We start from the raw sequence: 26531 nt of genomic DNA, 5'->3' as shown, positions 1-26531 counted from the left end.
CTTGTCTACATTTCTCTATATGTTTATAAGCTACTCTTACGTAATCTAATGTTCACTAGTTTCATAACCTATGAAGTAGAAACGTTGTAGTTGTGGCAGAAGCATTTCCATTGTAAACACCCTTAGACCTGGGCTTTTGATAAAATTGCCACAAACCGCTTAGATCCCCTACTTTCTACTGGGTATAGTTTACAAACTTCCAAAGGCCAATTTATCCCGCTACACGTCTACTTTCAGATTTATCATAAACTATACAGGGAGAAAAGCAAGCGAAGCTATATACGAGACGAGGGGCACTATCGGCTTATGGGACCGGCCATGAGGGCCGTACTCAGATGGTGAGGCTTCAAAAGCTGTTGCTGGCCAGACCAGCAGAAGAAGCAAGGGGTTAGGTGTATCTCTTGGATGGGTCCGCGACTCTGTCGATGGAGAACTGGTTGGTGAAGAAGTCGTTTTCCTTCTGGACCTTGATGATGTTCCCCCTGATGACTCTCGGATCGGCCTTCATGGCCCTGGCCACTTCGGAAGACGCACTGGAGGAGGCGTCAAACAACATCATAAAGTTGTACGACTGGAAGTGCTTTTCGTTTTCTTTCTTGACGATTCTAGGCAACGGCTTGGCACCCAAGCTGTACACCTTTCGCACCACACCTCTGTTCTCGATAATCAACTTCCCGATGGTGTTGGCAACCTGTTTCGCCTCTTGGTTCAAGTGGAGAGGGGAAGAGATACGGGTTAAGGCGACTAGTTCATAAAGCATTTTGGAAGGGCGTGCTGGCAAAGAATCCCGATTTATACACTTCTCTGACCGGCTTGTGAAAAATTCGTATAGCACTAAAGACTAAACCGTTTCTTCAGCGAAAACTTGCATGCGCACTACCATGTGCGGATCAGAAAGCGCTAGCCTCTGAGGGAAAAACAAGGGCTTATGACTGGAGAAAATAAAACTATTCATGGGCAGTGATAACCAATGGTTGTCATACTGAAGGATCCCACTTGTTCATCTATAAGGCAACTAAAAATGACCTACGTTATATAACCAGGCCCCCAAGTTGGACCGGTTAAATGCCCCAGCAGCCATAATATATCTCTGATTTGTCCTCCCGTCTTTTCTACATCGTGGAGCCATTAAAATAACGTAAACAGAGAGATTCCTTGTAAAGATAAACATCCAGCTTACTAACTTCCAGATATGATAAGAATTCCTGCCCCCCCAGGGCTCATCCCCTCTTGAGACTATCCAACCGCGCCTGTAGATCGTCATCCGCAGGATCTCCCCCTACAGCTTGCATCTGGGGCCCCGCCTCTTCAGCAACTGCTACCTTAATGTCGTTCGGAGTCGCATTCAATTTGGTATTCATGTCAACGTCCAACTCATCGATAATTTTATTCACCAACTCGTCCGCCTCTTCGTCCTCATCTTCCATTTCATCACCAATGGCGTCATCCATGATGTCGTCCATCATCTCGTTCTTATAGTCCATCATTTCATTCTCCTTCTGAAACTCCTGGATGATCTTGGAGAGCTGGGGAAAGTTGGTGGTTCGGTTAATTCCGTTTAGAAGCCGCGTAGCCTCCGTTAAGGACAGCGACATGGCGGTGGTGGATCTGGTGGCCTGGATCCGCAACGAAATAGTCTGCAACTGCGTCTTCAACTGCATGAACTTGGTCACCTGACGATTGGTACGGATGAGGTCCTTGGCCTGGATTTTTGCCGTGCCCGGCTCGCCCAGCTTGACGGATTTCTTGATCGCCGTTTGCAAACCCTTGCCCTGCTGCTGGAGCTTTGTAATTTCGCGCTGGAGTTCGCGTTGCGCCTTATCCAACGACCGCTGGTTCTTGCGGAGTTGTTCCTGCGGGGTTAACCGCTTACCAAACGCCCATTCAAATAACTGAGACATGGTGCGTTAGTGACGGGGGTTGAAGGTGGCGGGATAGATTGCACAGCTATCTAATACTCGAATTGCAGGATTATCCCGGAGTTGCTGAGTGATTATATACAGGATACTACCATCAATGATAAGGAGGTCAATCATACCCGGGGAACCACACCTCCCGCGAGGTGATTTGAGCAGTCTGAGAAGCTAGTTTTATCCTTACCGGGGAATTGTTTCAATTTTTATAGAAAGTGTGCGGTGGATCTAAGTAATCATGAACGGTGGAGCTTAGTGCGTAGGGCAGTACCGACAAAGGAGTTGTACACCTTTCCCATCTCCGTCTCATGCTAAGTAGCACCAGACGGTCCTGGAGGCTTTTTGTTTACTTAGACAAGGCTTGCCTGTAAAAGGGGGGTTGTATAATAATGAATATCAAGGATACGCTAGGACTGGAGAAAACAGAGCTAAGCGCCACATGCATGCCGGACTTTTTCTGGCACAGCCTAATCGACGCCATCAAAACGATAAAGACCCTTTGCCCCTGAAATCCATTACCTAACCACCACGGTGTCTCATTGGACCAAACAGCAATACCGCAAGTGATGTCCGAATTACCGAAGCTCATTAACAATGCGACAGATGCCTCGCTTACCAGCGACGATTGGTCGCTTAGCTTCGAAGTGGTTGATGAAATCAACAGCTCGCCGGAGAAGAACGCGGCGCGCGCGGTGGAGCTCCTCACCCAGCGATTATCGCTCTCTCCTCCCAACGGCAACGTTCTCATGCGGACGCTCAACCTCATTCTCGCATGCTCGGAGAACTGTGGCTCGCGATTCAACCAGCAAATCAGCTCGGAGGACTTCTTGGACAAGGTGTTGAAGGCAAAGTTGATGAAAAACCCCAAGGTGCACAACAGCGTCAAAACCAAGGTGGTGGATGTTGTGGGGAAGATGACAGAGTCGGCGAGCATCAGGAACGACCCGTCGCTCCACAAGCCGTTGGTCAAGTTCCACAAGAAGTTGTTCCAAAAGTATCCCGGGTTGGCGTATGCCGATGGGGAATCTGATTCGATATTCAGTGCCCCGGCTAAGCCGCTGAAAAGCAAGTTGTCAGAGGACCAGCGTCGGGAGGAGGAGGAATTGAACCGGGTGTTGCAGTTATCTCTCCAAGAATTCGAGTCACCGAAGGCTCAGCACCGTCAAAACAGCTTTGAGGGCCAGCATCCGGCATCCGGTTTAGATAAAAACCTTCCACAAGCTCCACAGCAGCAGACGCCCCCGAAGATTACCAAGGTCAAAGCCCTCTACTCCCTAGCCTCCAATGAGCCAGATGAACTATCGTTTGACAAGGGTGACGTGATCCACGTCTTAAAGCCAATCTACAAGGATTGGTGGCAGGGCACGTTGAACGGAAAACAGGGTATTTTCCCGCTAAACTACGTGGTACCCATCTACAAAGCGACGCCGGAGCAGGAACAGCGCGAGTTGCGCGAGGAGGACGATGTGTTGCAAAATGGGAGGATGATGCTGGAGGTGGACGAGCTCATCCACATGTTGACACATGCCACCACTGCGGGTGGAACCCAGAACTCAGCCCGGATCGACGAGATGTATGCCAAGCTAGTCAAATCGCAGCCGTTTGTGGCGGAAAGGTTGTCCAAGTATGAGAACCAGAAGCAGGAGTTGGTGAGCGTCAACCAGATGTTGTTGAAGAGCGAACGCGAATTTACAAAAAGGCAGGCAGAGGAGCAGGAGAAGGCGAGACAGCAGCAACAACAACAACAGCAACAGCACTTCTACCCCCAGCCCCAGTTTGGGAGGTCGCCGTATCCCGCTACCGAGAACTACTTACCCACCGCTCCGCAAGCCCAGCCTCCGTGGTACTCGCAGTATCAAGAACAGGCACAACCTCAGGAACAGCCTCAAGGGCAGACACAGGGTTATGCACCACAGACCTCACAACAAAGCAACCAATTTCTGTACCCTCCGCTGTACCCACCTGTGTAAACGATATTTGAGATTTACGAACAGAGTTTTTGTGTGTACAAAAAGTATCGCTTGCCAATACCATAAATATTAATTCACAGCTACAAGTTGTAAACAGTAATGTTAAGCACCTCGATGCGTGAACACGAAGGGTACTAATTCTAGGTAATTGGTGACACCAAAAGTCTCACCTTTCAAATACCTACAAGCCCTATGATCTAGCAGATAACCCTTGTCATGTTCTATCGGGGCAAAGAGTCTCACGGGAGCGACTTGGAGTAACCGAATATTCGCATATGTCTCATGTTACAGACACTTCTGATGTCTCACCAAGTTTACCGGGGCCGACATACCCAGCTCCAAACAGATGTACCGACTACGGCCAGGCTCTTTGCCCTTATAGAATTCTAACACTATATCTACGATTAGAATTACAATGGGAGAAACTATTAATCTTAGCAAAGGGGTATTTTCCAGGGCCAAACGCCGTGCTAAACAAGGTAGCTCGGAGGCATAGCCTCGGATTCGCGCATACTCTTAAACCATGAGCTGCTACTCGAGACCGTGTCATACGATGCATCGTCATACGGGGGTGGAACCAAATCGTAGCTATCACTGCTAAGGAGAACCACCGGTGCGCTCAACGTAAGCTCAACCTTTTGGTTGACAGCCAGGGTGGAGGCAGACGGTGTCATCGAGGTGACACTACGATATGGTACTATCTGCCTTGGGACTTTTCCAGATCGATATTCGGGAAAGCACTCCTTTACAAGCCCCCTGTTAAGATCTATTGGCCTTAACTTGGCACCACTCTCGGGGTCGATCTCGTTGACCTGCTGGAGGACCACCGCGGTCTTGAGCACATGTGTGATCTTGATGGTGTCGTGCGCTTTGTGGAAGGTGTATGGAAATAGCGGCTGGGGGGTTGAGGTCTGATTATCCACGATAATTTTCTTGATCGGCAACTCCCAGTGCAAATCCACCGAACCGTCGGGCTGGAAATCGTTCCTTGACAAGTAATGATTCCGCAATCTAACCGACGTCGTGTTGGAGTAAAAGTTTCTCCCTTGCTCTTTGCCCAGTTCGTCTTGCATGCCGTGAACCGAACATCTGATTGTTTGGTGCAATGAGATGACCACAGAGAATACGTTATAACCGCCGGGTACGATTGCATCTAACTTTATGGAAACGCCGACGCTGGAGTTTTGTTTAATGCATTTGTTGCTCACTGAGACACTGTACAGAAGTAGGCCTCGCCAGTCGCCAGTCGAAACAATCGCTTGGTTGACCAACAACGAGTTTTCTTGGAGGGTTCGTACAATCACCACCAGCTGGCTGATTGTCTTATGTCGCTTCAAGGACTTTTCAAAATACGTTATCTGAGCGACAGCTTTGTAGCTATAACCACCATACTCCGTAAGAAGGGTCTCTGGGGTATCCGAAGGAACGACAAACTGAAACGGGTAGCTGTAACTTCCAGGCGAGAGATATTCGCAGTTATTCTCCTCTCTGAGGGATGAAATACTTTCCCAGCAATCAACAACTGGATCAAACCCCTGTGCACTGCCCAACTTCCACAAACATTCCTCACCTCTGAATGTCACCTCTTCAAGTTGCAGCTTCTGGTTATCGCCTTTAACTTTCGCCTGGTACCCCTCAAACCCGATACGAACGTCCCACACCTTTAATGGCCTGGTGACGCTCAATATGACCGTACCCCTCAAGACCGAATCATTGGAGAGGGACCTTTCAAGGGAGGTGACCCCCTTGACGTAAACTATGGGACTCATTAATTGGAGACTAGCTTTGAAGCCTGATTTGTTTGTGAGGGTGGCCCATGATACCATATTAAACCGCTTGAACTGTTCCGGACCGAATATAGCACTAAGGGCCGATAAATAACCGAGATAAATTTATCGGAGAGACATACCCGGGTGTTAAGTACAAGAGGCAATTTGACGCCGGAAAGTTTCTGTGGCACAAATAACGACATTTGCGACGTTGTAAACCTAAACTCTAAACCCCGTATTTTATGAGCGTGACCCTCGCCGTCTATTTGAAGGTTATTAAGCGTTAGAGAGAGCAAATCAAGTTGGCCAAAAAATTGGTTTAATAAGAGTTGAGAGAAAATAAGCGGAAAGACCAAAAATATAATGGAAGAGTCAGGGATCGAACCAGAGACCTTCCGCATGCAAAGCGGACGCGCTACCAACTACGCCACACTCCCAATTATAATGTGAGAGAGAATGGGTTTAGATGCACGTGCCTGGAAATCTAAGAAAGAGTGCGAGAAGGGTTCTACGCAAGCGATTGAAAATCAGGAGAATGACCTGAACGCGAAGTTGACCTCTTTGCATAAACAATAAATAGTGATTAATATTTCAAATAATTTACTTGTTCTTAAGTAAGGCAAGTTTGGTACCGCTAATTCTTAAAAGATAAATACCAATAAGCGTCTGGCTCTTATGTTGTATTACTAATTGTTTCCCTCTGATAGGGTATATATAGGTTAAAATATCTTTACTCTTGTGGAAGATCGTGATAGTAACCTGTGAGTCAATGACTGATTGTAATCCTCTGACTAGAACCTCAACAGGTGCCGGAACCTTGGCATAGTGAGATTGAATATATAGCCTATTTAAAGCACAGAAACTTTTTTCTTTCATAGTGCTCCTTGCTGAGTGCCGATAAACACCAGAAACAAGGAAAAGTTGTATACCAATCTCACAGTAATTAGGAGTGTGGTGTAGTAGAGATAAAATTAATTCTCCACAGTCGACCAATACCACATACATTGGTCGATCTAGGCTAGTGCATCACCTTGTCGCGTATACATGGAAGTGTTCAGTCGGGACTTTAAAAAGTGTGGGTACACCATCTATGAATGAGCTCACACTATTGGAAGATCCGTACCATAGAACAATGTCTACTACGGTAACCATAGAAGCCGATACCCGTAGCATCTTCCCTCTCAACTCTTCAAATTTACACACCACATCCGCTTTGTTCTCCACAAGCTACCGGACCTCTCTAGTTCACTCCAAAGCCTTTCCCGTTTGTCACCAATGGAAAGGTAAAAACGTAGCAATGCCAGACATTGTAGAAATATAATCTAAAGTAAAAACGTAAACTAAATAAAAACTTTTAAATCACACCAAAAGCACGCGAAACCCCATGAATGGCGGCCCCAATATTGTACGGTCCCACACCGACACCGGAAAGATTATAGTACTTGATGCTCTCAAACACCTTGAAGGTACAGAATCTGCCGTATTTCCGAACTCCCTGGCTTGTGAGTAATGATGGAAAGAGGTACGGCTCCAAGACGTTGTCCTGTACCGGCTCCCGCATTTTTCCGCTTTGGACCGCGTCTCTGATGGCGTCCACGTTATCGGTGATTATGCCAGAAACACCCAACCTGCACGACCAAGAGGCATCTTCGGCGGCGTTGACCGTCCAGGTGTACAAGTTGATACCACGTCTCTTGTACTCGCGGAAGTAGCCAGGAAATTGCGGGCCACAGGTGCTTATGAACAACAATGAGACGGAATCAATTTTGAACTTGGTTCTGCCAACCATAGGAAGCGTATCCACTACCTCGAGCAAGTCAGCGACAATCGCAGGGGAGACAGAGATGATCAACTTCTCAAACAGAGCCAAGTCTTCGGCGTGGTGTTCGTGGGCATAGCGGAGGTACGGCTCGGTCCAGAAGCCGAAAATGATCTTGTCGTGCCAATAGTCCAACGACTTGCCGGTCTTTGCGAGGTTCTCAAGAATCACAGAGACGATCTTGGGGTTGTTGACCGGCTTGATATCCAACATGAACTTGACAGGCACGTTGTCCTCATGCTTCTTGATGGCCCATTGCAACAATCTGGCAAAGGTGAGAATCGACTCGCGCGGTTCTGCCACTGTCTTGAGCGCCAGTAAAGACTCGGCGTAGTTGACATCCTGGATGATCAATGGCTCGCCAAAGCTTCTGTTGGTCTGGTGGTCGTGGGATATGACAATCACGCCGTCCTTCGACATCTGGACATCGGTCTCGATGAGCGTGGAGCCGCTCTTGATGGCTTCGTTGAATGCTAATAGCGTGTTTTCCGGAAACATCAGTCTGAAGCCTCTGTGGCCAATGACCCTAGGCGTGGAAGACATGGCGGCGCGGGTAAAGTTTGGGGTAAACGAAGATCGGCGAAAAAGGTTTATAAACTGAGCGGTATAACCGAGTTTAAATATCATTGGGACGGGTTTTACAATGGGATAAAAGTAGGGATAGTGCAAAGTTCTCGGGGCATGGTGTGGGGAAGAGGGGGCTGTGGATGACGAATGGCTGAAGTTGAGACTCGATGGAAATCTTACTGTGTGGCGACGCACGTTTTCTGAAGCGCCGCGAGAAGCGGGGTCGCATTACAGAGCGGGATGTACGGGTCTAGTTTATTAGTAAAAGGAGGTGTAAAAAAGAAAAGTGATCTGCATGTCCTGCAAAGGACACCAGACCCATAGATCGGCTAAACAACAAGGCGCAAAGCTTGAATCTTCGGAGTGCCATAGGGTGACTCCGGCGGAACACCATGAGACTATTCCGTCGGAGCACTAAGAGGCTATTCCGTGAAGGCACTGATATTCTGATAACACCTAAGATGCATAGATCTTAACAGTCACGGGTGTATTATTGTTGGATTTATATACTACGCGAATATAATATATCATTCCTTCGAAGAGGTCTGCTCTTAAACTAAGTGTGGCCCTCTGTAATATGTCTCTTCACTATACAATCCGTCTTCAGCGTCGAACAAGATCCCTCGTATGCTTACACTGGAATGACTAGCTATTTTTGACAACCCCAGAATCTATATTGATAGTATCAGCACGCGAGCATGGTTTGTACGACCAGGTACTCACTAGACAACCATCAGCTTCAACTCAATTCTAATTTAACCTTTTTAAACCGATAATGTGTATTTTTTATTTCAAGCAACAGTGGTATGCCCTCTATACGAGATTCGAATTTCCCTAGTTTTAAATTAATTCCATTTTCCCGAGCTGTCCTTTCCTATTTCAAAGTTTGATACTCTACAGCCATCAGATATTGTGACTCACCGATGCCACGGAGCTTGTTGCAGCGGCCAAGCTATAGTCATCGTAGCATATTATTCCCTTCATTTATGCTATTCCAACGCTTAACCTGCGCTTTAAAGTTATCCAGTCTGCTAACCAATGGCATCATCATGGTATGTGTCACGTGCACTATTAATGCATCTCTTTTTCGCATTTTTATTCTGCAAGATGAAAAATATTTATCCACAAAAAGCCTTCTTACTAAACACACCATGGCTGCGACTTCTGTTTACGTGACTATTGCGTTAGTGGTGTATCTTTTCTCCGGAGGAAGATGGACGGTTGCGCTTTTGGCGGCCACATTGTACTTCCTTGCATCGCAAGACCAAATTCAGACCGCCCAGACAGATCACCTGTCGGTCAAGCCCGATCCAAGCTGTAAGGGCCAATGCATCCCCCCAGAACCGGTCATCCCAAAGGTCTCCTGCGGAAATTGCAAGTCGCCAGTGACCGATGGCGACAACTGCGTGTGCAAGGTAAAGGCGTTGCAGTATCGCAGCGGACAGCTTATCGACGATCTCGCGATGGACTTTACCTCTGCGTTCCAGCCAAAAACGCCGGCCGCGGTGAACGAAGCGCTTGTGGCAGCTGTTGCGGGTGTGGCACTCGCCCCGGTGCCGTTGAAAAAGGCTAAGCGCGCGCCGAAGGTCTTCAAGGCCACGGCTCCGGTTAAAACTGCCAAACCGGCGGAAAAGACCGTGATGACAAAGTCCAACTTGATGCAATCGAACTACATCATTTTCTATTCCTCGCTTACCGGATCGTCCTTGCGTGCGGCAAAGGACTTGGGAGTGAGGTTGGCGGAGCTCGGTATCCAGCGTCGCCTCATGAGCTTGGACGACGACGTGGATGATTTGGACGAATACTTCCAGAACACCCCGAAGGCTGAGGCTAACTCCGCTGGTACCGTTTACGTGTTGATCCTTCCGTCATACGAAATGGACTCACCGATCGACTACTTCTTGGAGACGCTTCTCGACACCATCCAGGACTTCCGCATCGATTCTTACCCGCTTGCGAAGCTCGCCGGGTTTGCCGTCTTGGGGCTAGGCGATGCGGAGTCGTACCCCGAGAAGTTCTGCTACCAGGCCAAGATTGCCGATAAGTACCTCGCCAAGCTCGGGGCCAGACGGATCTTTCCGCTCGGCCAGGTGTGCATGAAATACAAGGGCGACAGCGGATTCGAGGAATGGAACAGGCTTTTGGCTGATACCGTTCAGGACGAGGAGCTTGTGTATGTGGATGGCGACGACGCCAGCGACGAGGAGTACGACTACGACAACGTGGGAGAAGACGCGGACACCCTAGTGGACGTGGAAGACATGGGCAACTACATGGCCAGTGACAACGACAGTGTTAACACTAATGTTGGCGATAGCAGTAAGGCGTTTACGACATCCAGGGACAGAGGCCAAGCGCTTGAAAAGAAGGAAATGGTGGCCAAAGACTCGCCAACCTACAAAACCTTGACCAAACAGGGGTATACCATTGTGGGGTCACACTCCGGGGTCAAGTTGTGCCGCTGGACCAAATCCGCGCTCAGAGGCCGTGGGTCATGCTACAAATACGCGTTCTACGGGATTCAGTCCCATTTGTGCATGGAAACGACGCCATCGTTAGCGTGCTCAAACAAGTGCGTGTTTTGCTGGCGCCACGGGACAAACCCCGTAGCGCGCGACAAGTGGCGCTGGGAGCTCGATTCGGCCCAGGTTGTGTTTGACGGCGCAAAGGCGGGGCACTACTCGAAGATCAAGCAGATGCGTGGGGTTCCCGGGGTACAGGCCGACCGATTCGCCGAGGCGTTCCAGATCAGGCATTGTGCATTGTCGCTTGTAGGCGAGCCAATCTTCTATCCATACATCAACGACTTTGTGGAGTTGTTACACAACGAAGACATTAGTTCCTTCTTGGTGTGTAACGCCCAACATCCGGAGCAGCTTGCGGCCATGAGTAAGGTCACCCAATTGTATGTCTCCATCGATGCTCCTACCAAGGACAGCTTGAAAAAGGTTGACAGGCCGTTGAATAGGGACTTCTGGGAGCGCTTAAACAAGTGTCTTGACATCTTGCGCACTACTCAAGCGGACCAGCGCACCGTGTTCCGCTTGACCTTAGTCAAGGACTTCAACATGGAGGATATTAATGAGTACGCGGAGTTGGTGGAGAGAGGCCGTCCGTCGCAGATTGAAATTAAAGGTGCCACCTTCTGTGGCTCTTCTGCTGGTAACGGGAATCCGTTGACGATGCAAAACATCCCGTTCTACGAGGAGTGCAAAAACTTTGTCGAGGCCTTGACCGCCAACTTACAGGCACGTGGCTTGCCGTACGAGATCTCCGCGGAGCATGCTCATTCGTGCTGTATTTTGGTGGCTGACACCAAGTTCAAGATTGGCGGCAAGTGGTTCACACACATTGATTATAAGCGGTTCTTTGAGTTGCTCAAGAGCGGCAAGAGCTTTAATGACATGGACTACGTGGCCGAGACTCCAGAGTGGGCGTATTATGGGAGTAAGGAAGGCGGGTTCAGACCAGACGACGTGAAATGGAACCGAACGGAGGAGAAGTTGAAGAATAAGAAGGCGAGAGAAGCTCAAGCAGAGGCTCAAGCATCAAAGATCGAAGAGGTTTCTATTGAGGGTGAAACACCACCGGAAGCATAAATGCCTCTTGGTCCTGGAACTGAAGAATTTCATTGAATCTAGGGGGAGCTCGCGAAAGCGTTTGCTTGTATTGTATATTATTTCAGAACGATTAAAATTTTCAGAGGTTCCCTTAGCTATAGTACTGCCGAAAAATGCTAAGCGTTATCACTTAATAACGCTTTCAGAACATATTTTGCATCAATGGGAGTAAAGCTCAAATTATGATATACCTCAATTATTCTACTCACTATTATGTCACAGGTCTGCCCTTCCGGCTTGTCTGCCTCACCCCATGCGGCGTGTATCCCTGTCTGTTTTTGAAAAAAAAAAAAAAAAAATAAAAAAGTATGAAAAACAAAGTTACGAGCCCTCTGTGTTATATCAATCCACAGACACGTACCTTACCCATCAAACCCATCACATCCCACCCTATCATGTTATCTATCAGATCCTTGGCTACCCGCAGAGCCTTTGGCCCTGCGAAGTTTTTCTCCACCGCACAGCTTGCGCGCAATTTGGAACCTCCAACAGACATTGCCAAGCATTCGCCTATTGTGACCGCTCCCGGCTCCAACGAGAAGAACCCCATCCCTAAGCACAAGCGCCCATTGCTTTCGGATTCTCCGTACGAAAGCAATGAAACAAAGCTTTCAGGCTGGAAGGAGTCCTTCGGTGAGATGTTCATTGGCCTCTTCCGTCTCGACATGGACCGCGTCCGTGCGGGTCCAGTGGCCGCCTCTATCTACTACGGCCAAGCAAAGCAACAGGGTTTGCAATACCCCAACGAAGAGCTTTCGGAAACCGCCTCCTTCTACTACAGCACTTTGGGGCTTCCACGCACGTTTGCACAGTGGTTCCAGATCACCGCGTTGCACTACTGGATCCTCACGGTGAGAATGCGTGCCATGCCCTACAAGTACGGCCACAACTACCAGCAGAAGTTTGTCGACCGTTTTTTCAAAGACATGGAGTTGCGTCTCGCTGAGGAGATGAACATCTCTTCCGGGAGGATCATCGGGAACTACATGAAGGACTTCTACCACCAGACCAGAGGGCTTGTGTTGGCCTACGATGAGGGGTTTGCGACCAACGATGCCACCTTGGCCACAGCCTTGTGGAGGAATTTGTTCAACGGGAGAGAGGATGTGGACATTGTCCACTTGGAGGCGATGGTATCGTACGTCAGAATGCAGCTCTACGTGCTTTCCAAGATGTCCGACCGCGAGTTCGGCTTCGGGAAGTTCACCTTTGTCGCGCCCAACGAGATTGTCAAGCCGTTGTCACAGGCGGAAGAGGCCAAATTGAAGGAGTTTGCCAGGAGCCAATTTGAGCCTGTGTCCGGCAAGGTTCTCCCAAGCATGAGAAGTTCCCTCTCATTAGACGAGTAGATATGTCGATAACGTGTATATATGAAGAAAAGAAAAAAAGCCTGGATAGTGAAAACGATAGAGGGGAACTGAAGTTAACGGTCTAGTAAGAGGGCGTACGTATAGCTTATACAGTACAGCTATATATTATGATTAAACGAAAAAATAAAACACGAAGGGATAGAGAAGATATGTTTTAGGATGCAGAATTATAATAATACAATTGAGGGAAAATGCTTGGCCCCGCGCTACTTCTTTCCCTTTCTCCTCGACTCATAATGCGAGCTCCCCAAAGTCTCCCTGGCACTCGAATTCACCCACTCGAGCACGCGCAACTTCTCGCGACCGCTACCCACTCGCTCTAACGCCGCTACGAGCTCCTGCCGCTGCTGTTTCTTCGCGGCATGGTCGGCAATCTTCCGTCTTTTTGTCTCTCTCTCCTTGATCCTGTCGCTCGGCTTTGCAGCACGCTTCTTTTCCTTTGCAGCCACCTCTTCGTAGCGCGCGATACGCGCCTCAAGCCCCTTCTGTACGCGCGCGTTCACGCCGCGCGTGCGTCTCACGGTGTCCTCCGGCTCACTGGCGATCTCCACGTCGGAGTCTTCGTCGCTCCCGCTCGACACCTCCTCCACCTCCGACTCAGACATCTCGATCGCTGCCAACTCACGCTGCAACCGCGCCTCCTCTTCGCGCGCCGCGTCCAACCCGAGCGCCTTGCGGCGCGCCACCATGCTGGTCTCGATGCGGTCACGAATGGCTGTGAGCTCGCTGCGCAACGCGTGCTCACGGCGACCCCACGGGTTCAACCACGTGACCAACGCCGCGATCTCCTCCGGCTTGTCGTAAAAGCGCCACTCGTCCGAGCTGAACAACGGGTCCGGCTTCTCCTCGATGATTTTGCGCTCAATCGGCAGCAACGCGAACCCCGCAGCCCCAAACTCGTCAATCAAAGGACGGCCGTCTTTAGTGGCCTTGGTGCCGTCGAAATCGATGGAAAAGACCTCCTTGGTGGCGGAAACAAAAGATGGGGGCAAGCCTCCGTTAGGCGGCAAGACTGGATCCACACCCGCCTCAGTCTTAAGCTCACCCACAGGATCGTCCTCAGACGTGGGCCCCTCGCCAGCAGATTGGTTGTCGTCAAGGCCCTCGTCTGGGTAGGAGCCTCTCCAACTCTTGACCAACCCCGCTTCCATCTTGATAAATGCCACCCGGTCGGTGTCGCTCGGACCCTGGACCCAGAGCCGGCCCATGAGATAGGTCTCATCCAAGACCTCGTCATCGTCCTCATTATCGTCGTCGTCCTCGTTCTCCTCATCCTCGTTCTTGATCCCGCCCCCAAGCATCGGCAAACCGTTGCTCTCGAACCACCAATAGCGGTTGAACAAGCGGTCACGCCCGATATACTGGATGCGCTGGCAGTCGATCTCGTTCAACTCGCGCTCGAGGTTCTTACGCAACGCACGCTTCGTGGCTGCGCGCGTGACGGCCTCCACCCGCTCTTGGAGCAACGCACGGTACTCGGCGTTGGCCTGTGCGAAAGCAGCCTCCGCATCCGTAGGCTCCTGCGGCACGGCCGTGTTCTTCTTCTTCGACTTTCTGCGTGCATCGTCCTCGCGCGGCACCGGCGTCGCGTTCGCCGCACCGTTCCCGGCGTTCCCGGCGAGCGTCTTCATCTTCACATTCGCGGCATAGGCCTCGTCCCAGGCCGCCTTGTGCTCGCGCATGGCCTCGAGACGGTCGCGTCTAAGCCGCGTGGACTCTTCCAAACAGAAGTCGATGTGCGCGCGGATGACGGGGCTGCCGATGAGTAACTCACAGAGGATATTGAGGGCCTTGACACGGAAGTCGAGCGTGAAGTGGGTGTAGAAATTGGTGAGCACGGTGCCCGGTGTCGGATTCGTACCCAGAGGCACGAGAAGCTTGTACATGCGCGCAATAACCTTCTTGTGCTTGGTGTGTTCCAACTGTGAGAGGATCCCGAGGAGGATGATCTGCCAGCTACCGTCGCGGAACTGCGTGCGCGCCACCCGGTCCTCCCAAGAGACGTTGCGGTAGTTAAGGATGGCGTATGCGTTGTGGTCATCGTCGTCAGACTCGATGTCGGAGAGGTCGCTGTCCAGTGGCACATCCACGGCATCTGAAGGATTGGTTTCAGGTTTGGCCTCAGATATTGTCCCAACTTCCTTCTTGACACCATTTGCCTTTGATTTAGCTTTGGTCTCCGTCGGAGGCTCCGCTTCCTCCTCAAGGAACGATTCAACCACCCCGTAAACCTCTCCATTCTCACTCACCACCCCCTTGATGGCAGCGCAGAAGATCTCGTTTAACAACTCACACGCACCCTCGTTATCCAAGTCATCCTGGCTCCATTTCATCGCCGTAATGAAATCATCAAATGTGAACGTGTCCAATACCAAGGGCGTGCGGTAGATGTTCAAAAACGTCCACGCCTCCACCGCATCGTTGACCGGGTTCGTCAACGAGTTCGGGACCGCCCCGAGGTCCAAGCGTTGAGGCAACGGCTTGAGCGACGTGTACGGCTCCTCCAAATCGTCGCGAATCAGTCTCTTGGTGGCGGCCGGCTCGGTCTTTGTGTTTCCGAGCATGTTGTGCACGGAGGGTTCAATCTTGGGCAAGATCAGCACCGCTCCAAGACGCAGCGCCGCGAGGACCTCGGCCTTGCTGGCAGACGGCCCCTTAAGCTTCTTCTGGAAGTCCTTAAAGTGCGCGAGGTGCGGCGGGTACTCTGTCGGAAGAAGGTACTTTTTGGCGTACGCGTCTCGCGCGACCCACGGCGCGCCGGGCTTGTTGACGCGCCCGACAGTGAGCTTGATAAACGACTTAAGGTAGAATTTGGTGAAGAGGCGACGGTCGCGCACGAGGTGTGACTCGTTTGCAGTGATCTCCAGCTGGTCGCTCGCGCGCGCGACACGGTACTGACAGTACGCAGGACGCGTTGTGCCGTCCGCGAGCTGAATCGCGTTGAAGCGCGCCTTCTCGCGCACCGTGCCCTTGTGGCGTGCGCCATTGAGGCGCACCATCACTTCTTCGCCCGGGTAAAAGTCGCTCTTGAAGCGCTGGTACGTCTCGTCGACCAAGAGGTCGATACGCGGCGTGGTGCTGAATTGGATGTGGCGGAGAATTGGCTCCTTCAACACATCTGGGAAATTCTCCTCCACGCCCTTGATCTCGGACTTTTCCGACGCGTATGCCTCGAAATAGCTGAGGCACGAGTTCCCCGTGATTTCGCACACAAACTTGCGGCGGTTATAGAAATCCATCCGCTCGAGGTACTCCTCATACGTGAGGAACCACTCCTTGGTCTGTGGAATGTGCCATACCTCCGTGTCTAAATCCGCTGGGAGCGTTGGCGCGGGCACGTACACGATCTTGGTTCGTTTGTATGAGACCATGGCCAGTTACTATAGGGCTGCGTGTTATTCGGGAATTTTCGAATCGGGTGCTTTTCGGATGGGGTGCTAAGCGAAAGATTGCGCTATTCTTGATAAATTGATAGCGGCGATCCTTGATTGATGCGGATCGAAATGGGTAGCTGACAAAAGTGTGTCTGAAATATTGGTTAGCCACTGGCGGAAGCTCTCGAAGTCTGGATAGCGACGCGTAATCAGCAAGGTTGAAGCAAGTGGACCTGTCAGCAGTGGTAAGAGCAGTTGGTAAACGTTCAGCGTCGGCGTGTATCAAAAAGCGCAATGAGCAAAAGAGAGTACACAGAAGTGAAGCGGAGGAAAGCGAAAACGAAAAATCCTGGGCCCCCGACGCTACGATGTACGCGTACTGTTGTGGACGTTTCTTTTTCGCCAACCGCCGCACGCAGCGCGGCCACAGCGTGTTTTTCCCACGCGTCAAGGTCAATACAGTCGATTGCTTGGTTGCATGCAAGAGATATTCTATGGGTTGATCCGAATTAAGAACTGGAGATGGACAGCACTCACCAGAGACTCAGAATAAGCTGTTGAAGAGGTATATTGTATCGTACAATTAAGATCTGGGATAGACCCAGCGTGATTGGTGCGTGCAGATTTTTCTGGTAAACGGCGCGTCCCATGCGTCGTGTCTCCAGGGAGTATGGCCGGGTACCTGCCCCAGACTAGTACTAACTCGGCTGGGTAGATATTGGAGGAGAATGGTATATACTATGGGGTTAGTAGGAACGTTACTGGCTACGAACCTGGATGGCAATCTCAATTAGGGTTGTATTTGAACCTAACTTCGAGTCTAGCTCACGGACTTTCAGTATATGTTAATCACATGGTCCTGGTATCTACGTATTTGCGAGTTTTGGCAAAGGCTCACTTCTACCGCTCCAAAGATATTTTCACAGGTTTTACGAATGCGGAAAACTCAAGATAAACCAGCTAGCGTGTGTACTGAGGGGCGATGCGGATGCAGACAGTAAGTTCAACATATCAAATTAATTTAAGTCACATGTGCAAAAACTAAAGATGTCCGTTCTCAATTGTGGATTCAAGGGTGGGCTCCTGGTATGTGGCCAACATGGTGAATTTAGTCCCTTAACATTCCGTCGATATATCTCCTATTCCTTAGCATAGATCATTGGCCATACAGCCTTCGAGGTCTACAACCGATGGATTTTCACCTTAAGCCGTATGTTACTAATACATAGATCCAGCCCAGAAATATCAACAAAAAAAAATAGGCACTAGAACCCCTGTAAATCGTTTTTGAGATCCACATTCACAGTATTATCCAATGGAAGATTCCTCAGGAGGACACAGGGTTGCAGAAATAATCATGGAGCTCAAGGGGGTCCCAGTAGGAAGCCCGCAGCGAGATGCCGCTGCCTCAAGCTGAGGCCGAAAGCGGTTGTATATACACTCATCACAATCCAAACAAGTTTCATACAAGCCTGGGAATGTCGCTGTGGTGCCACACAAACAGTCTTTTCTGAAATAGGCACTGTGGGATTGAGTACATGCTCTGGCAGCATCAAGGGCGCTTTGACACGCTAAGTAGCATTTGTGTTCGATACCATCGTCACTTTGAACCGGCTTAAGGCCCGAGGAAACAGCAGCATTACACACCGCTATTGAAAATAAAAGCGTAAAGAAAATAAAAGACAATTGCATAGCGTTGCTTTAGGTTGGACCTGAACAGAGGTGAAAGAATGGAACTTTCACAGCCTTTTTATACACCCCAAGACAGTATTATGCCAACCTCGATTATTTATTCTGTTGTATTCCAAACGCAGGGGTTATTAAGGAAACAATTAGCTAAGTGTCATCAAATTTCGGCACAGAAATCTGCGCTCTCTCCCTTTATGATACCCACCGGTCTCTAAATATTTGCTTAAGGCCGACAGCAGCTGAGATTTCCGCACCAGTTGCATACTCTTTGATCTTCAGGTTAGGGTGAAAGTTTATTAAATACCAGTGATATTTGGTTATTCAGTAGCGCGTAAAAATTATCTTAAAGGGCTCTTTCCCTTGTGTAATCCTCCGCTTACCACATACACGTAATGCAACAGCTGCGCAAACAGAATATGCATTCATGCATTTTGGCAGAACCAGATGCGGCTAACGTCATCGTTTACTCAGAGTTTATCCTTTTCAGCTAGTTCCGATAATATTCATAAGTTATCATAAACTGGTACTACGGCAATGCATGGCTCGATAATCGGCCTCCTGGTCCCTTTTCTCATATAGTATTAATTAGATATCACTGGGAGAGAAAAATCCCCCGAAAGCGACAAGGGATAGTTTAAGGTTTGACGATATCAACTGAGCTAAACCATCAAGGCAACAACCGCTAACGCAAGACCACCAACCGAGGAGGCGATGGCGAGCGCGTTAGCCCCGGCTACCGAAGAGGTGGAGGAGGCAGTGGAGGCAGCTCCAGACGTTTGTGAAGTAGAGCTGACGGTAGAACCGATTCTAGAAGAGCGAGAGGAGGTGCGGGTGGTGGATCTATTGGACGTTCTGGTGGAAGAAGCGATGGATATCCCCGAACCGGAGGTGGCATACGAAGAAGAATTGTGACTAGAGAGGGAAGCGGTAACGGGAGAATTTGAAGCGACAGCAGCAACTTCGTAAGAGGCGGTGATATAAAGCGAGTAACTACTTGGAGAGCAAGTGGTGCCAGTAGGAGTAGGGGCGAGAGCGCACTCGATAAGAACAGGCGTCAAGAACGGCCAGTAGTCATTATAGAGACACCAACCGCACTCCATACACAGTGACATAAGACGCTGGAACTGGCTACCCTGGGTACACAAACATTCCGCGTCGTATGGGCCCGAATCCTCGTCGGTTTCATTGGTAGAGCACTTTCTCGCAGCCAAGATGGAGTACCCACAGGACTCGTGGCAGGAGTAAGACGCAGGGTCGTTTCCGCTAGCGGCATAACCACCGTAGCCAGCCTCAGCAGCTACCGCCTTTGCGTAGGCCAAGGCCAATGGTTGGGGCAACGCGTTAGCAAGGGCATTGCCCTGCACTGCGGCGATGGAAGGTAATACGGCAAGGAAGATAGATCTTAATAACATGATTTTTAGCTGTTTGTGAATATTACTAGTGCTGAAGAATTTCAGAAAATAACCGCCCTTTCGTCTTGTTTATATACTTCTGGGTTTTATTAAATCCGAATTAAGACCGCGCCAGTCCAATGCACGCCAATGGTTTCGAATGCGCGTTATGTCCGATAAACAATTTCTCGGCGCACTATCAAAATTTTGAACTTTGACTGCCGTCTCCTATTTCCAAGGTTGGGTATTTTTTATTTTTTGGTAGAGCACAAATCACACCTCCATCGAATCTCTTAGCTTGTGTACCCCAGGCTCAAATTCAATTACGCATCCAGACTTGCTTCTATGCCATAGCTCTGCAGTGAAAATCTGTCGATGCCGGTTGATAAGGTTTGCTAAAGGAAACAGTTTACTGTATCTAATTATGTGGAGGGAACTTAAGAGTACGCTTATATTTGGTACTGGCAACAACGCATCTTTGCTCTCCTGAAGTTGAGAGGCAAGAAACCCGCATGAAAAGTACTGTAGGCACCTTTTATTTCGGTCCCACTTATTTCGCGTTTGTACAGGCTATTTCGACAACGCTCTTATGCACGTCCCTGCCGCATGCGTGCAACTGGAAACCGATGGCATGCAGGTGGCTAAGCCCTTTCAAGTCTGTTCACATATCCCTGCCTGGAATTCTCTGTAACTTCTATATTTTTTGTATGTACGTCCTAGTCTATTATTGCCGAAACACTTTCTTACAAACCGAGGTTTAAGGTCTGACTTAAGACAGCACCACGGGAAATCAGCAGCCGAGGTCCAAAACCCCCCAAACCCTGTGGCAGTTATGGAAGCATTGTCCTAGATGGCTGAATCAGGGCGTTTAATAACACGTGTAGATATTTTGTGTCGCTATTTTATTTTGCCCATGTTCTTGGGCCTCTTCCAAGTGTATTCCCTGGTCTACAGCTCCATCACTAAATGGCCTATCTGTTTTGTTTTGTAAACCTCTCGGTGACCTATTGCCTATTTATCCGTCTTTTACGGACTCCAGTGCTATTTTTTGTTAATTTCGACAGGCCTGGACTGGCTTTTATCACATGTGTTTGAACCTGAATCCGACAAGTCGAGATGGAGAACTATAAGCACCATCTCTATTATGCTTAAGTGTTATTCCTATAAAGCGCCAGAGGTTTTGCGGGTGTTATGCCTAAAACAGAAACTGGATCACATAATCAAGGGTGCTATGTGCATTACTGGTGGCACACCGCAAGAGCTATGAGCAAGGCCCCCCGTAATTTTGATTATTCTGGTCGCTCACGTCGAATCCTTCGCGGGTGGTTTGTCCTGAGACGTATGCTGTTGAACTGGCTTGCTTAAACGTGATCAGTACTGCCACGAACCGAGCATGTGATAATACCAGATGTGATATTCTCAAACATATGGCTCTACGGTCTGAATAAATACCTTAAAAATTGCGTGGTAATGGCAGGAAAAGGGTAGTATGAGAAATCTCCGTCGAAAGGTCTTGATAAGGCAACAAAAACCGGTCAATGAGCAGCGATCTGGACGGTAAGCTATTGTGAAGCGCGGGTAGAGTATACACAGTATGACTTCCCTGGTATAACTCACTTTACCGGTCAAAAATGTCTCGTACGCAGGGATTCAATTTTATGGGTATTCTGGTCCCTTAAATCCGTGCTTTAAGCGCCTGGTGGAAGTCGCGAACCAAACCCACTTAATGCGAGTCCTCAACATGACAGGTTATACACATCAAGATGCTGTTAAACACAATATCAAACCACCATGTATTTATGTGCTGTATTTATAGTATTTCAAACCTCTAGACAGCTCCTTAAGGATGGTAGAGATTTACCATCTATGGCCCATCAAATAGATCACGTGTCAGACACAGCATCTCATGCATGACAAAGTTCCAACCCCAACAAATATGCATGGGACGTCGCATGTCAGTTGTGAACTGTTTCCCAGCTCACTACTTAAACTCAATTAGCCCAGCCACTTTTGACTCATGATGATACAAACCCAAGTATAATGTCCACTTTAAAGAACCGCAGCGTCCCGACCGCTTCAGATCAGCAGAAAAACGCTTCCCCCATTAGACGGAGATTGTACACCCACAACGAGATCCCCAAATGGCAACAGGACAACCATTACATCCTCGATGGCTACGTGAAACAAACCAATAGTCTTCATCGCTGCTTTGAGTCTCTCTTCTATATCCACAACGAATCCGGTAACATCCACTCGCACTTGTTCCCCGGTCTTGCTGCCTCTGCTGCATTATGCACATCCTTCTGCTACTTTGACCGCCTCTTCCCGGTGTACCCCACTACTACACACACAGACAAGTTTGTGTTGTCCTTGTTTATGTGCGGATTAATTTCGTGCTTGACGCTTTCCGCTACGTACCACTGCATAAAATGCCATTCTCCCGCTGTGTCGGTGCGCTTCAACAAGCTAGATTACGTGGGGATCATAGGGCTTACCTCCACCTCCATGACCAGCATCATCTACTACTCCTTCATCGACTTACCCGTAGCGTACCACGCATCCTTTTTTACGATGATTGGCGCCTTCAGCTTGGGCTGCTTCGTGATGAGCGTGGATAGCCGGTTTCGTCGGCCTGAGTGGAGACCCACCCGTGCGGCAATGTTCATTATGTTTGGTCTTACCAGTATATTTCCAATATTTGTGGGGATTATCAAGTTTGGCTTGGAAAATACTTGGAAGCGGAGCCTGCTCACCTGGGTGTTGGGAGAAGCCGTATTGTATATCAGTGGGGCCGTGTTGTATGCGTTGCGATGGCCGGAGAGACAGGCTCCGGGGAAGTTTGACTATTTTGGCCATTCGCACCAGATCTTCCACGTTATGGTGGTTTTGGCCGCTGCCAGTCATGCGACGGGATTGTACAAATGCTACCAGTATTGCCATGAAGTGACGTTGGCAACTGGAATGTGAGAATGGGAGAAAGAAGGGGTCAGCACGTGGGAGGTGCGTATAGGACTAGCTATTCATAGCGTACTAGAAATGGCTATTGGGTTTACTGACCCAGGGAACGTATGACTTCCCAGGGATGATTATAAGTTAAAAAGCCATTACCAGTCTAACCAGAAACTTTCATATAGGAAAATCTATCCCTGATCCAAGGAATATATGGCCTATAACCCATTGCTTGCCCTGGTTGAATAACACCTGTCAGCCTATTAACGCTATTTTCACAATATTTTCGTGGCAATAGCATTTCAGTTTAATTTCTTCCTGCTTCCATGCCAAGTAGAACGTTCCCTTATATTAAAAACTCCCAGCTTACAGTTCACGGTATCTACGACTATGCAGATGTAGAAAACTAGCCCCAAACGAATCATTACACACCTTCAGACGGATTAAATCTCTGACCGTCTTTCCCCGCAACAGGGCTCTACACAAGTGCTAATCCAGCCTGTATTTTAAATCTTACTAGTCAAGTTTACCTCGTTGAAGGCAACCATTTTGATCAACTGGAAGGCGATGCTCTGTGACTTTGGCAAGAGTATCCCGAACGGATTGTACTTCCCCTTGCTTTCAATCATCTTCTTGATTTCAGACACCTCGAACCACTTGGCATCCAACAATTCGGCATCGTGGCCCAAGTGGATCATCTCGTTGACCCCATTTTCCTCCACAACAGTAATACAGCCAATCATCAAGTTGACCGGGAACGGCCATGGCTGCGTCTTCATGATATGCACCGACGAGGAAACCACGCCAGTTTCTTCCCAGCACTCTCTTTTGGTGGCCACCTCAATGGTCTCCAGGGGCTCCACAAAGCCAGCGATACAGGACCACATGCGGTCAAAGTCGGGGTCGCCCTTCCATCGCTTGCTGGTCCCCAAGAGAATCTTCGAATGGTCTGCCGTCACTGGAGCGGTGATGACTACGCAGTCGGTGCGTGGGAAGGAAAGATTGCTGACCAGGACCTGCTTCACCGGGCAAACTGGGGTTTCTTTGTCCCCAACGGTCTCGGTTTCATTGTTGAGACATCTCAACTTGGAGCCACCGAAAATTGGAACAACACGGCTCCCGCACCCACCGCAGAACTGGTTCTTGTGGATCCAGTCGACGTACATCCGCGCGTGTGACATAATGGAGGCGTTGAAATTAGACAACTTGAACACGTCCTGGAAGCCCGAAAGAACCTTGTACTCGGGGAGTGTACCGGTTTCAGCCCGCACCTTTTCAACAAAGGCCTCCAATCCGCCCCTTCTCGGAAAGTTGAACGCAAAGTACGGAATACCGGTGTATCTCTCCTTGTAGGTGATATACGCCTCGGGTCCAGAGTAGCTCTCGGGCTCAAACCCGACAGACAGGTCCTTGATGCCTAAGAAAACCACAATGGGTTTCCCGGCAGCTCTAGACTCTGCGCTGAGTCCTTCCAGGTCCGCCAACCATTGCTTCATATAAGCAACAGTGGTTTTGTTCTGGGCAAACGTGAGGTGCTCTTCGTGGTGGCTGTTCTCGCCAAAGGAGACTGCGTTGTTCCCCACCATCACAAGGAGCTTGGCGCTAGGGTGGGTCCCCGCGAGCTTCAAAAAGTCGTAGTCTTCTCTCAAGAACGATAACCGGTTGAGGCACTCTTGGCCGAAGTAGAGGTCCTGGAGTCCAGACTTTTGGTATGACTTTTGCTTCTGGTCTGACATCAATACGGAAATAGAGTATGGTCTGAAGAAAGTGTGCGGTTTCTGATGTGAAAGTTGAAGGAAACCTCTACGTATGGAAGTTGTGAAAATCGGCCGAGTGAAAAATCCTGAAGAGATTGATCGCAAGGACATAGACCGGGTATACAAATTCACGCCAGATATAGAAGCAATGCGAAACTAAAGGCTTGTTCGCTGGGTGATTCTTCCTGTACGCCACCCCGTGCTCACATCGCCTCCTGTCGGTTCTCCACATCCGGCATAGAGTTGCCTGCTTAGTAATAACCAGAAAGTTTGAGCTTATATAGCAGGATTCTAGGTATAAATATCTCTAAATATTTTCTTGGAGAAAATTTTTTTGGAGACCAATCTCAGAGGGGTAGAGGTCTATGGGTATGATTTATGTCATGTGGTTTAAATAGCTGGACGGTAAGGACCACAAAAGATCACCTCAAATCTCTCAATACATGGATTTGAGCGACCGGAATATCAAAAATCCCAAACAGTTTTATTAGTTGAAGCCGATTACCATTTCTGATTATCTCTGATCCTTTGGTTTGAAAATTCAGAAGCATTTCTACATAAACCTCCGCTGGTCAGCTTACAATCCCATTCCTTGATTGTGCTGCGTGTAGCCGCATTCCACGCTTTGTGGTTCGTGTAGCTTACTCTGGTATGGATATCGAGGATTGAGCAAAGAACTGCAATCTCACAGATATATAAATCCACCCAATATTCACCCAATCCCTCTCCTTGGCTATATTATAAAATCACTACATTTCACACAATGCCAATTCAGTTCATCAGAAGACAGATCGCAAGTGTTACCTAGAATGGATAATTTTATATTTCATTTCAATTGCGTTCACACAAGCATTTTGCATTCATCCAATGGATAAAATTAACACCCTACAGAGAAGCATTTTGAATCGCCTTGATCTCTCGTCCACTAGTGGGAAAACCTTGCCTCAGGCTGCTCCAGTTCAATCCGACAGCTCGCGCGAAGACCCGCAGCCTGTCTTGGTTCCCGCTCATGACGGTGAGTTCAAAATCCAACCTATCGAGGTGCCCCAAGCCGGTGATGGTGATGTCGTCGAGCCTATCGAGGAAGAAGAGCCTATTCTTGCCCCCGTTCCAAAGAAGCCAAATGGGTTGAAGCGTTTCTGGAACAGATACGTCCATCAATCGAAGATTACGTTGAACTAAAGGGCGACAGGAGGAACTACTGAACTTTTCTCTTGTACGTCGACGAAAAATACTTTAGTCTTAAGCGATGGCTGTTATTTGCTCAAGCTTCGCAATGAAGGTTGCCGACTAAGGAACCCCGCGGTCTGATCCGTATCAAAAAAATGCCTAGATGGGACGTTCAGTTAAATAACTGTGGTTGAAAAAATATAGAAATAGCTAAAAATGACTTAGAGATTAATCAATAATAATAATAATAATAATAATAATAATAATAATAATAATAATAATAATAATAATAATAATAATAATAATAATAATAATAAAACTCTGGAGGATATCATAGATGTATTCTGAGCCATCTGATTAAAATCCTCTTATTCTTTACAGAATATAGTGTTTGAGCAGTATAAACATCGGGGATATTTATCCCGCATTAGTCACATAACATAAATTTAGACGTTTGTAACCGTCCCTGCAGTTCTAGTAGCATTTTTCCTCTCCACATGTTGACTAAGGCCGCTGTCCCGGTATAGGAATTTATAAAACGTAAGCCACACTGAGACGGCCAAAATCTTGGATACCAGGCTGCAGTTCCAAAATGTAAGCCACATGTTCAAGGTCCAGGTGAAAATAAGGATATTCTCGAAGAACCTCGGGGATGTAGACGAAAAAATCACTAATACGTTCTATCGAAATTAACAGCATCGCCAACCCCCACCTGAGGCTCAGCTATACGGAAGTACTATATTAATCTGCCACAGTTTCCACAACGAGCCATAGTCACGATCGGACGCCGGATAACAGCCCCTAAAACTACCCAGCAAAGAAGATTGCATCTCCATAAACCCTTGCACGTTTCTTCCCCGGCGGTCATCCAAAGGTTATTTCTCATACTACCCCTTTAACCTGACTGGCTTAGAGACGTGAACTAAGATTCGTCGTGTCGCATTCCAGTGGGGTGGACCAGAGTCTTGCGACGCACCCGATCAGCCACACCAGCCACATCCCCTAATTCGGCCAACAATTTAGTCATCTCTATATAAGCTGTATAACACATATACATCCTCAATAATGTAACCCGGTAAGCATGATCAAGCCATACCATCTGCTCCGCCTTGGATATAATCTGACCCACATGCTCTACGCCTCACCACCACAAATCCCCACCGCAGACCCCCG

General features: G+C 48.8%; 12 protein-coding genes and 1 non-coding gene across 13 annotated transcripts; 5 read left to right on the top strand and 8 right to left on the bottom strand.

Annotated features, from left to right (window-relative positions):
- Window positions 1-125: 125 nt before the first annotated feature.
- On the bottom strand, window positions 126-805 carry MRP17 (mitochondrial 37S ribosomal protein bS6m). The gene has a single exon (XM_019127605.1). It carries the CDS (start codon window positions 758-760, stop codon window positions 389-391), a length of 372 nt encoding a protein of 123 aa, XP_018988184.1. The 5' UTR covers window positions 761-805; the 3' UTR covers window positions 126-388.
- A 187-nt stretch (window positions 806-992) lies between these two features.
- On the bottom strand, window positions 993-2242 carry VPS2 (ESCRT-III subunit protein). The gene has a single exon (XM_019127604.1). The coding sequence runs from the start codon at window positions 1899-1901 to the stop codon at window positions 1221-1223; it is 681 nt and encodes a 226-aa protein (XP_018988183.1). The 5' UTR covers window positions 1902-2242; the 3' UTR covers window positions 993-1220.
- A 180-nt stretch (window positions 2243-2422) lies between these two features.
- HSE1 (ESCRT-0 subunit protein) lies at window positions 2423-3902 on the top strand. Its single transcript, XM_019127603.1, has one exon. It carries the CDS (start codon window positions 2480-2482, stop codon window positions 3881-3883), a length of 1404 nt encoding a protein of 467 aa, XP_018988182.1. The 5' UTR covers window positions 2423-2479; the 3' UTR covers window positions 3884-3902.
- Window positions 3903-4305: 403 nt separating this feature from the next.
- Window positions 4306-5755, bottom strand: BABINDRAFT_159350 (uncharacterized protein). The gene has a single exon (XM_019127602.1). The coding sequence runs from the start codon at window positions 5707-5709 to the stop codon at window positions 4354-4356; it is 1356 nt and encodes a 451-aa protein (XP_018988181.1). The 5' UTR covers window positions 5710-5755; the 3' UTR covers window positions 4306-4353.
- A 261-nt stretch (window positions 5756-6016) lies between these two features.
- On the bottom strand, window positions 6017-6089 carry BABINDRAFT_t23. The gene has a single exon. It is a non-coding gene; the product is annotated as a tRNA-Ala (tRNA).
- Window positions 6090-7006: 917 nt separating this feature from the next.
- Window positions 7007-8014, bottom strand: BABINDRAFT_164586 (phosphatidylglycerol phospholipase; the record flags this gene model as incomplete). The annotated part of the gene is made up of 1 exon (XM_019130267.1): window positions 7007-8014. The coding sequence occupies one exon, from the start codon at window positions 8012-8014 to the stop codon at window positions 7007-7009; it is 1008 nt and encodes a 335-aa protein (XP_018988180.1).
- A 1487-nt stretch (window positions 8015-9501) lies between these two features.
- Window positions 9502-11637, top strand: BABINDRAFT_30660 (putative tRNA 4-demethylwyosine synthase; the record flags this gene model as incomplete). Its single annotated transcript, XM_019131497.1, has 2 exons — window positions 9502-10330; window positions 10394-11637. The coding sequence occupies 2 exons, from the start codon at window positions 9502-9504 to the stop codon at window positions 11635-11637; spliced, it is 2073 nt and encodes a 690-aa protein (XP_018988179.1).
- Window positions 11638-11840: 203 nt separating this feature from the next.
- On the top strand, window positions 11841-13007 carry BABINDRAFT_169995 (uncharacterized protein; the record flags this gene model as incomplete). Its single annotated transcript, XM_019130708.1, has 2 exons — window positions 11841-11880; window positions 12151-13007. 2 exons carry the CDS (start codon window positions 11841-11843, stop codon window positions 13005-13007), a joined length of 897 nt encoding a protein of 298 aa, XP_018988178.1.
- A 227-nt stretch (window positions 13008-13234) lies between these two features.
- BABINDRAFT_5754 (uncharacterized protein) lies at window positions 13235-19503 on the bottom strand (the record flags this gene model as incomplete). The annotated part of the gene is made up of 2 exons (XM_019132281.1): window positions 13235-16375; window positions 18757-19503. 2 exons carry the CDS (start codon window positions 19501-19503, stop codon window positions 13235-13237), a joined length of 3888 nt encoding a protein of 1295 aa, XP_018988177.1.
- A 2019-nt stretch (window positions 19504-21522) lies between these two features.
- Window positions 21523-22449, top strand: BABINDRAFT_164581 (PAQR-type receptor; the record flags this gene model as incomplete). The annotated part of the gene is made up of 1 exon (XM_019130266.1): window positions 21523-22449. One exon carries the CDS (start codon window positions 21523-21525, stop codon window positions 22447-22449), a length of 927 nt encoding a protein of 308 aa, XP_018988176.1.
- Window positions 22450-22764: 315 nt separating this feature from the next.
- On the bottom strand, window positions 22765-24344 carry BABINDRAFT_159345 (NAD(+) diphosphatase). Its single transcript, XM_019127601.1, has one exon. The coding sequence runs from the start codon at window positions 24165-24167 to the stop codon at window positions 22938-22940; it is 1230 nt and encodes a 409-aa protein (XP_018988175.1). The 5' UTR covers window positions 24168-24344; the 3' UTR covers window positions 22765-22937.
- A 711-nt stretch (window positions 24345-25055) lies between these two features.
- On the top strand, window positions 25056-25370 carry BABINDRAFT_164579 (uncharacterized protein; the record flags this gene model as incomplete). Its single annotated transcript, XM_019130265.1, has 1 exon — window positions 25056-25370. One exon carries the CDS (start codon window positions 25056-25058, stop codon window positions 25368-25370), a length of 315 nt encoding a protein of 104 aa, XP_018988174.1.
- A 455-nt stretch (window positions 25371-25825) lies between these two features.
- BABINDRAFT_159342 (uncharacterized protein) lies at window positions 25826-26379 on the bottom strand. Its single transcript, XM_019127600.1, has one exon. The coding sequence runs from the start codon at window positions 26055-26057 to the stop codon at window positions 25890-25892; it is 168 nt and encodes a 55-aa protein (XP_018988173.1). The 5' UTR covers window positions 26058-26379; the 3' UTR covers window positions 25826-25889.
- Between the last annotated feature and the right edge of the window lie 152 nt (window positions 26380-26531).

Source organism: Babjeviella inositovora (genome assembly GCF_001661335.1).
Source record: "Babjeviella inositovora NRRL Y-12698 unplaced genomic scaffold BABINscaffold_1, whole genome shotgun sequence".
Lineage (NCBI taxonomy): Eukaryota > Fungi > Ascomycota > Pichiomycetes > Serinales > Babjeviella > Babjeviella inositovora.
The sequence above is the reverse complement of the archived record's forward strand: the minus strand, read 5'-3'. Positions and strand labels throughout refer to the sequence as shown.

What these genes read in the sequence shown, in the direction of transcription:
- MRP17 (XM_019127605.1), bottom strand. Translation starts at nt 760, where the DNA reads ATGCTTTATGAACTAGTCGCCTTAACCCGTATCTCTTCCCCTCTCCAC.
- VPS2 (XM_019127604.1), bottom strand. Translation starts at nt 1,901, where the DNA reads ATGTCTCAGTTATTTGAATGGGCGTTTGGTAAGCGGTTAACCCCGCAG.
- HSE1 (XM_019127603.1), top strand. Translation starts at nt 2,480, where the DNA reads ATGTCCGAATTACCGAAGCTCATTAACAATGCGACAGATGCCTCGCTT.
- BABINDRAFT_159350 (XM_019127602.1), bottom strand. Translation starts at nt 5,709, where the DNA reads ATGGTATCATGGGCCACCCTCACAAACAAATCAGGCTTCAAAGCTAGT.
- BABINDRAFT_159345 (XM_019127601.1), bottom strand. Translation starts at nt 24,167, where the DNA reads ATGTCAGACCAGAAGCAAAAGTCATACCAAAAGTCTGGACTCCAGGAC.
- BABINDRAFT_159342 (XM_019127600.1), bottom strand. Translation starts at nt 26,057, where the DNA reads ATGCTGTTAATTTCGATAGAACGTATTAGTGATTTTTTCGTCTACATC.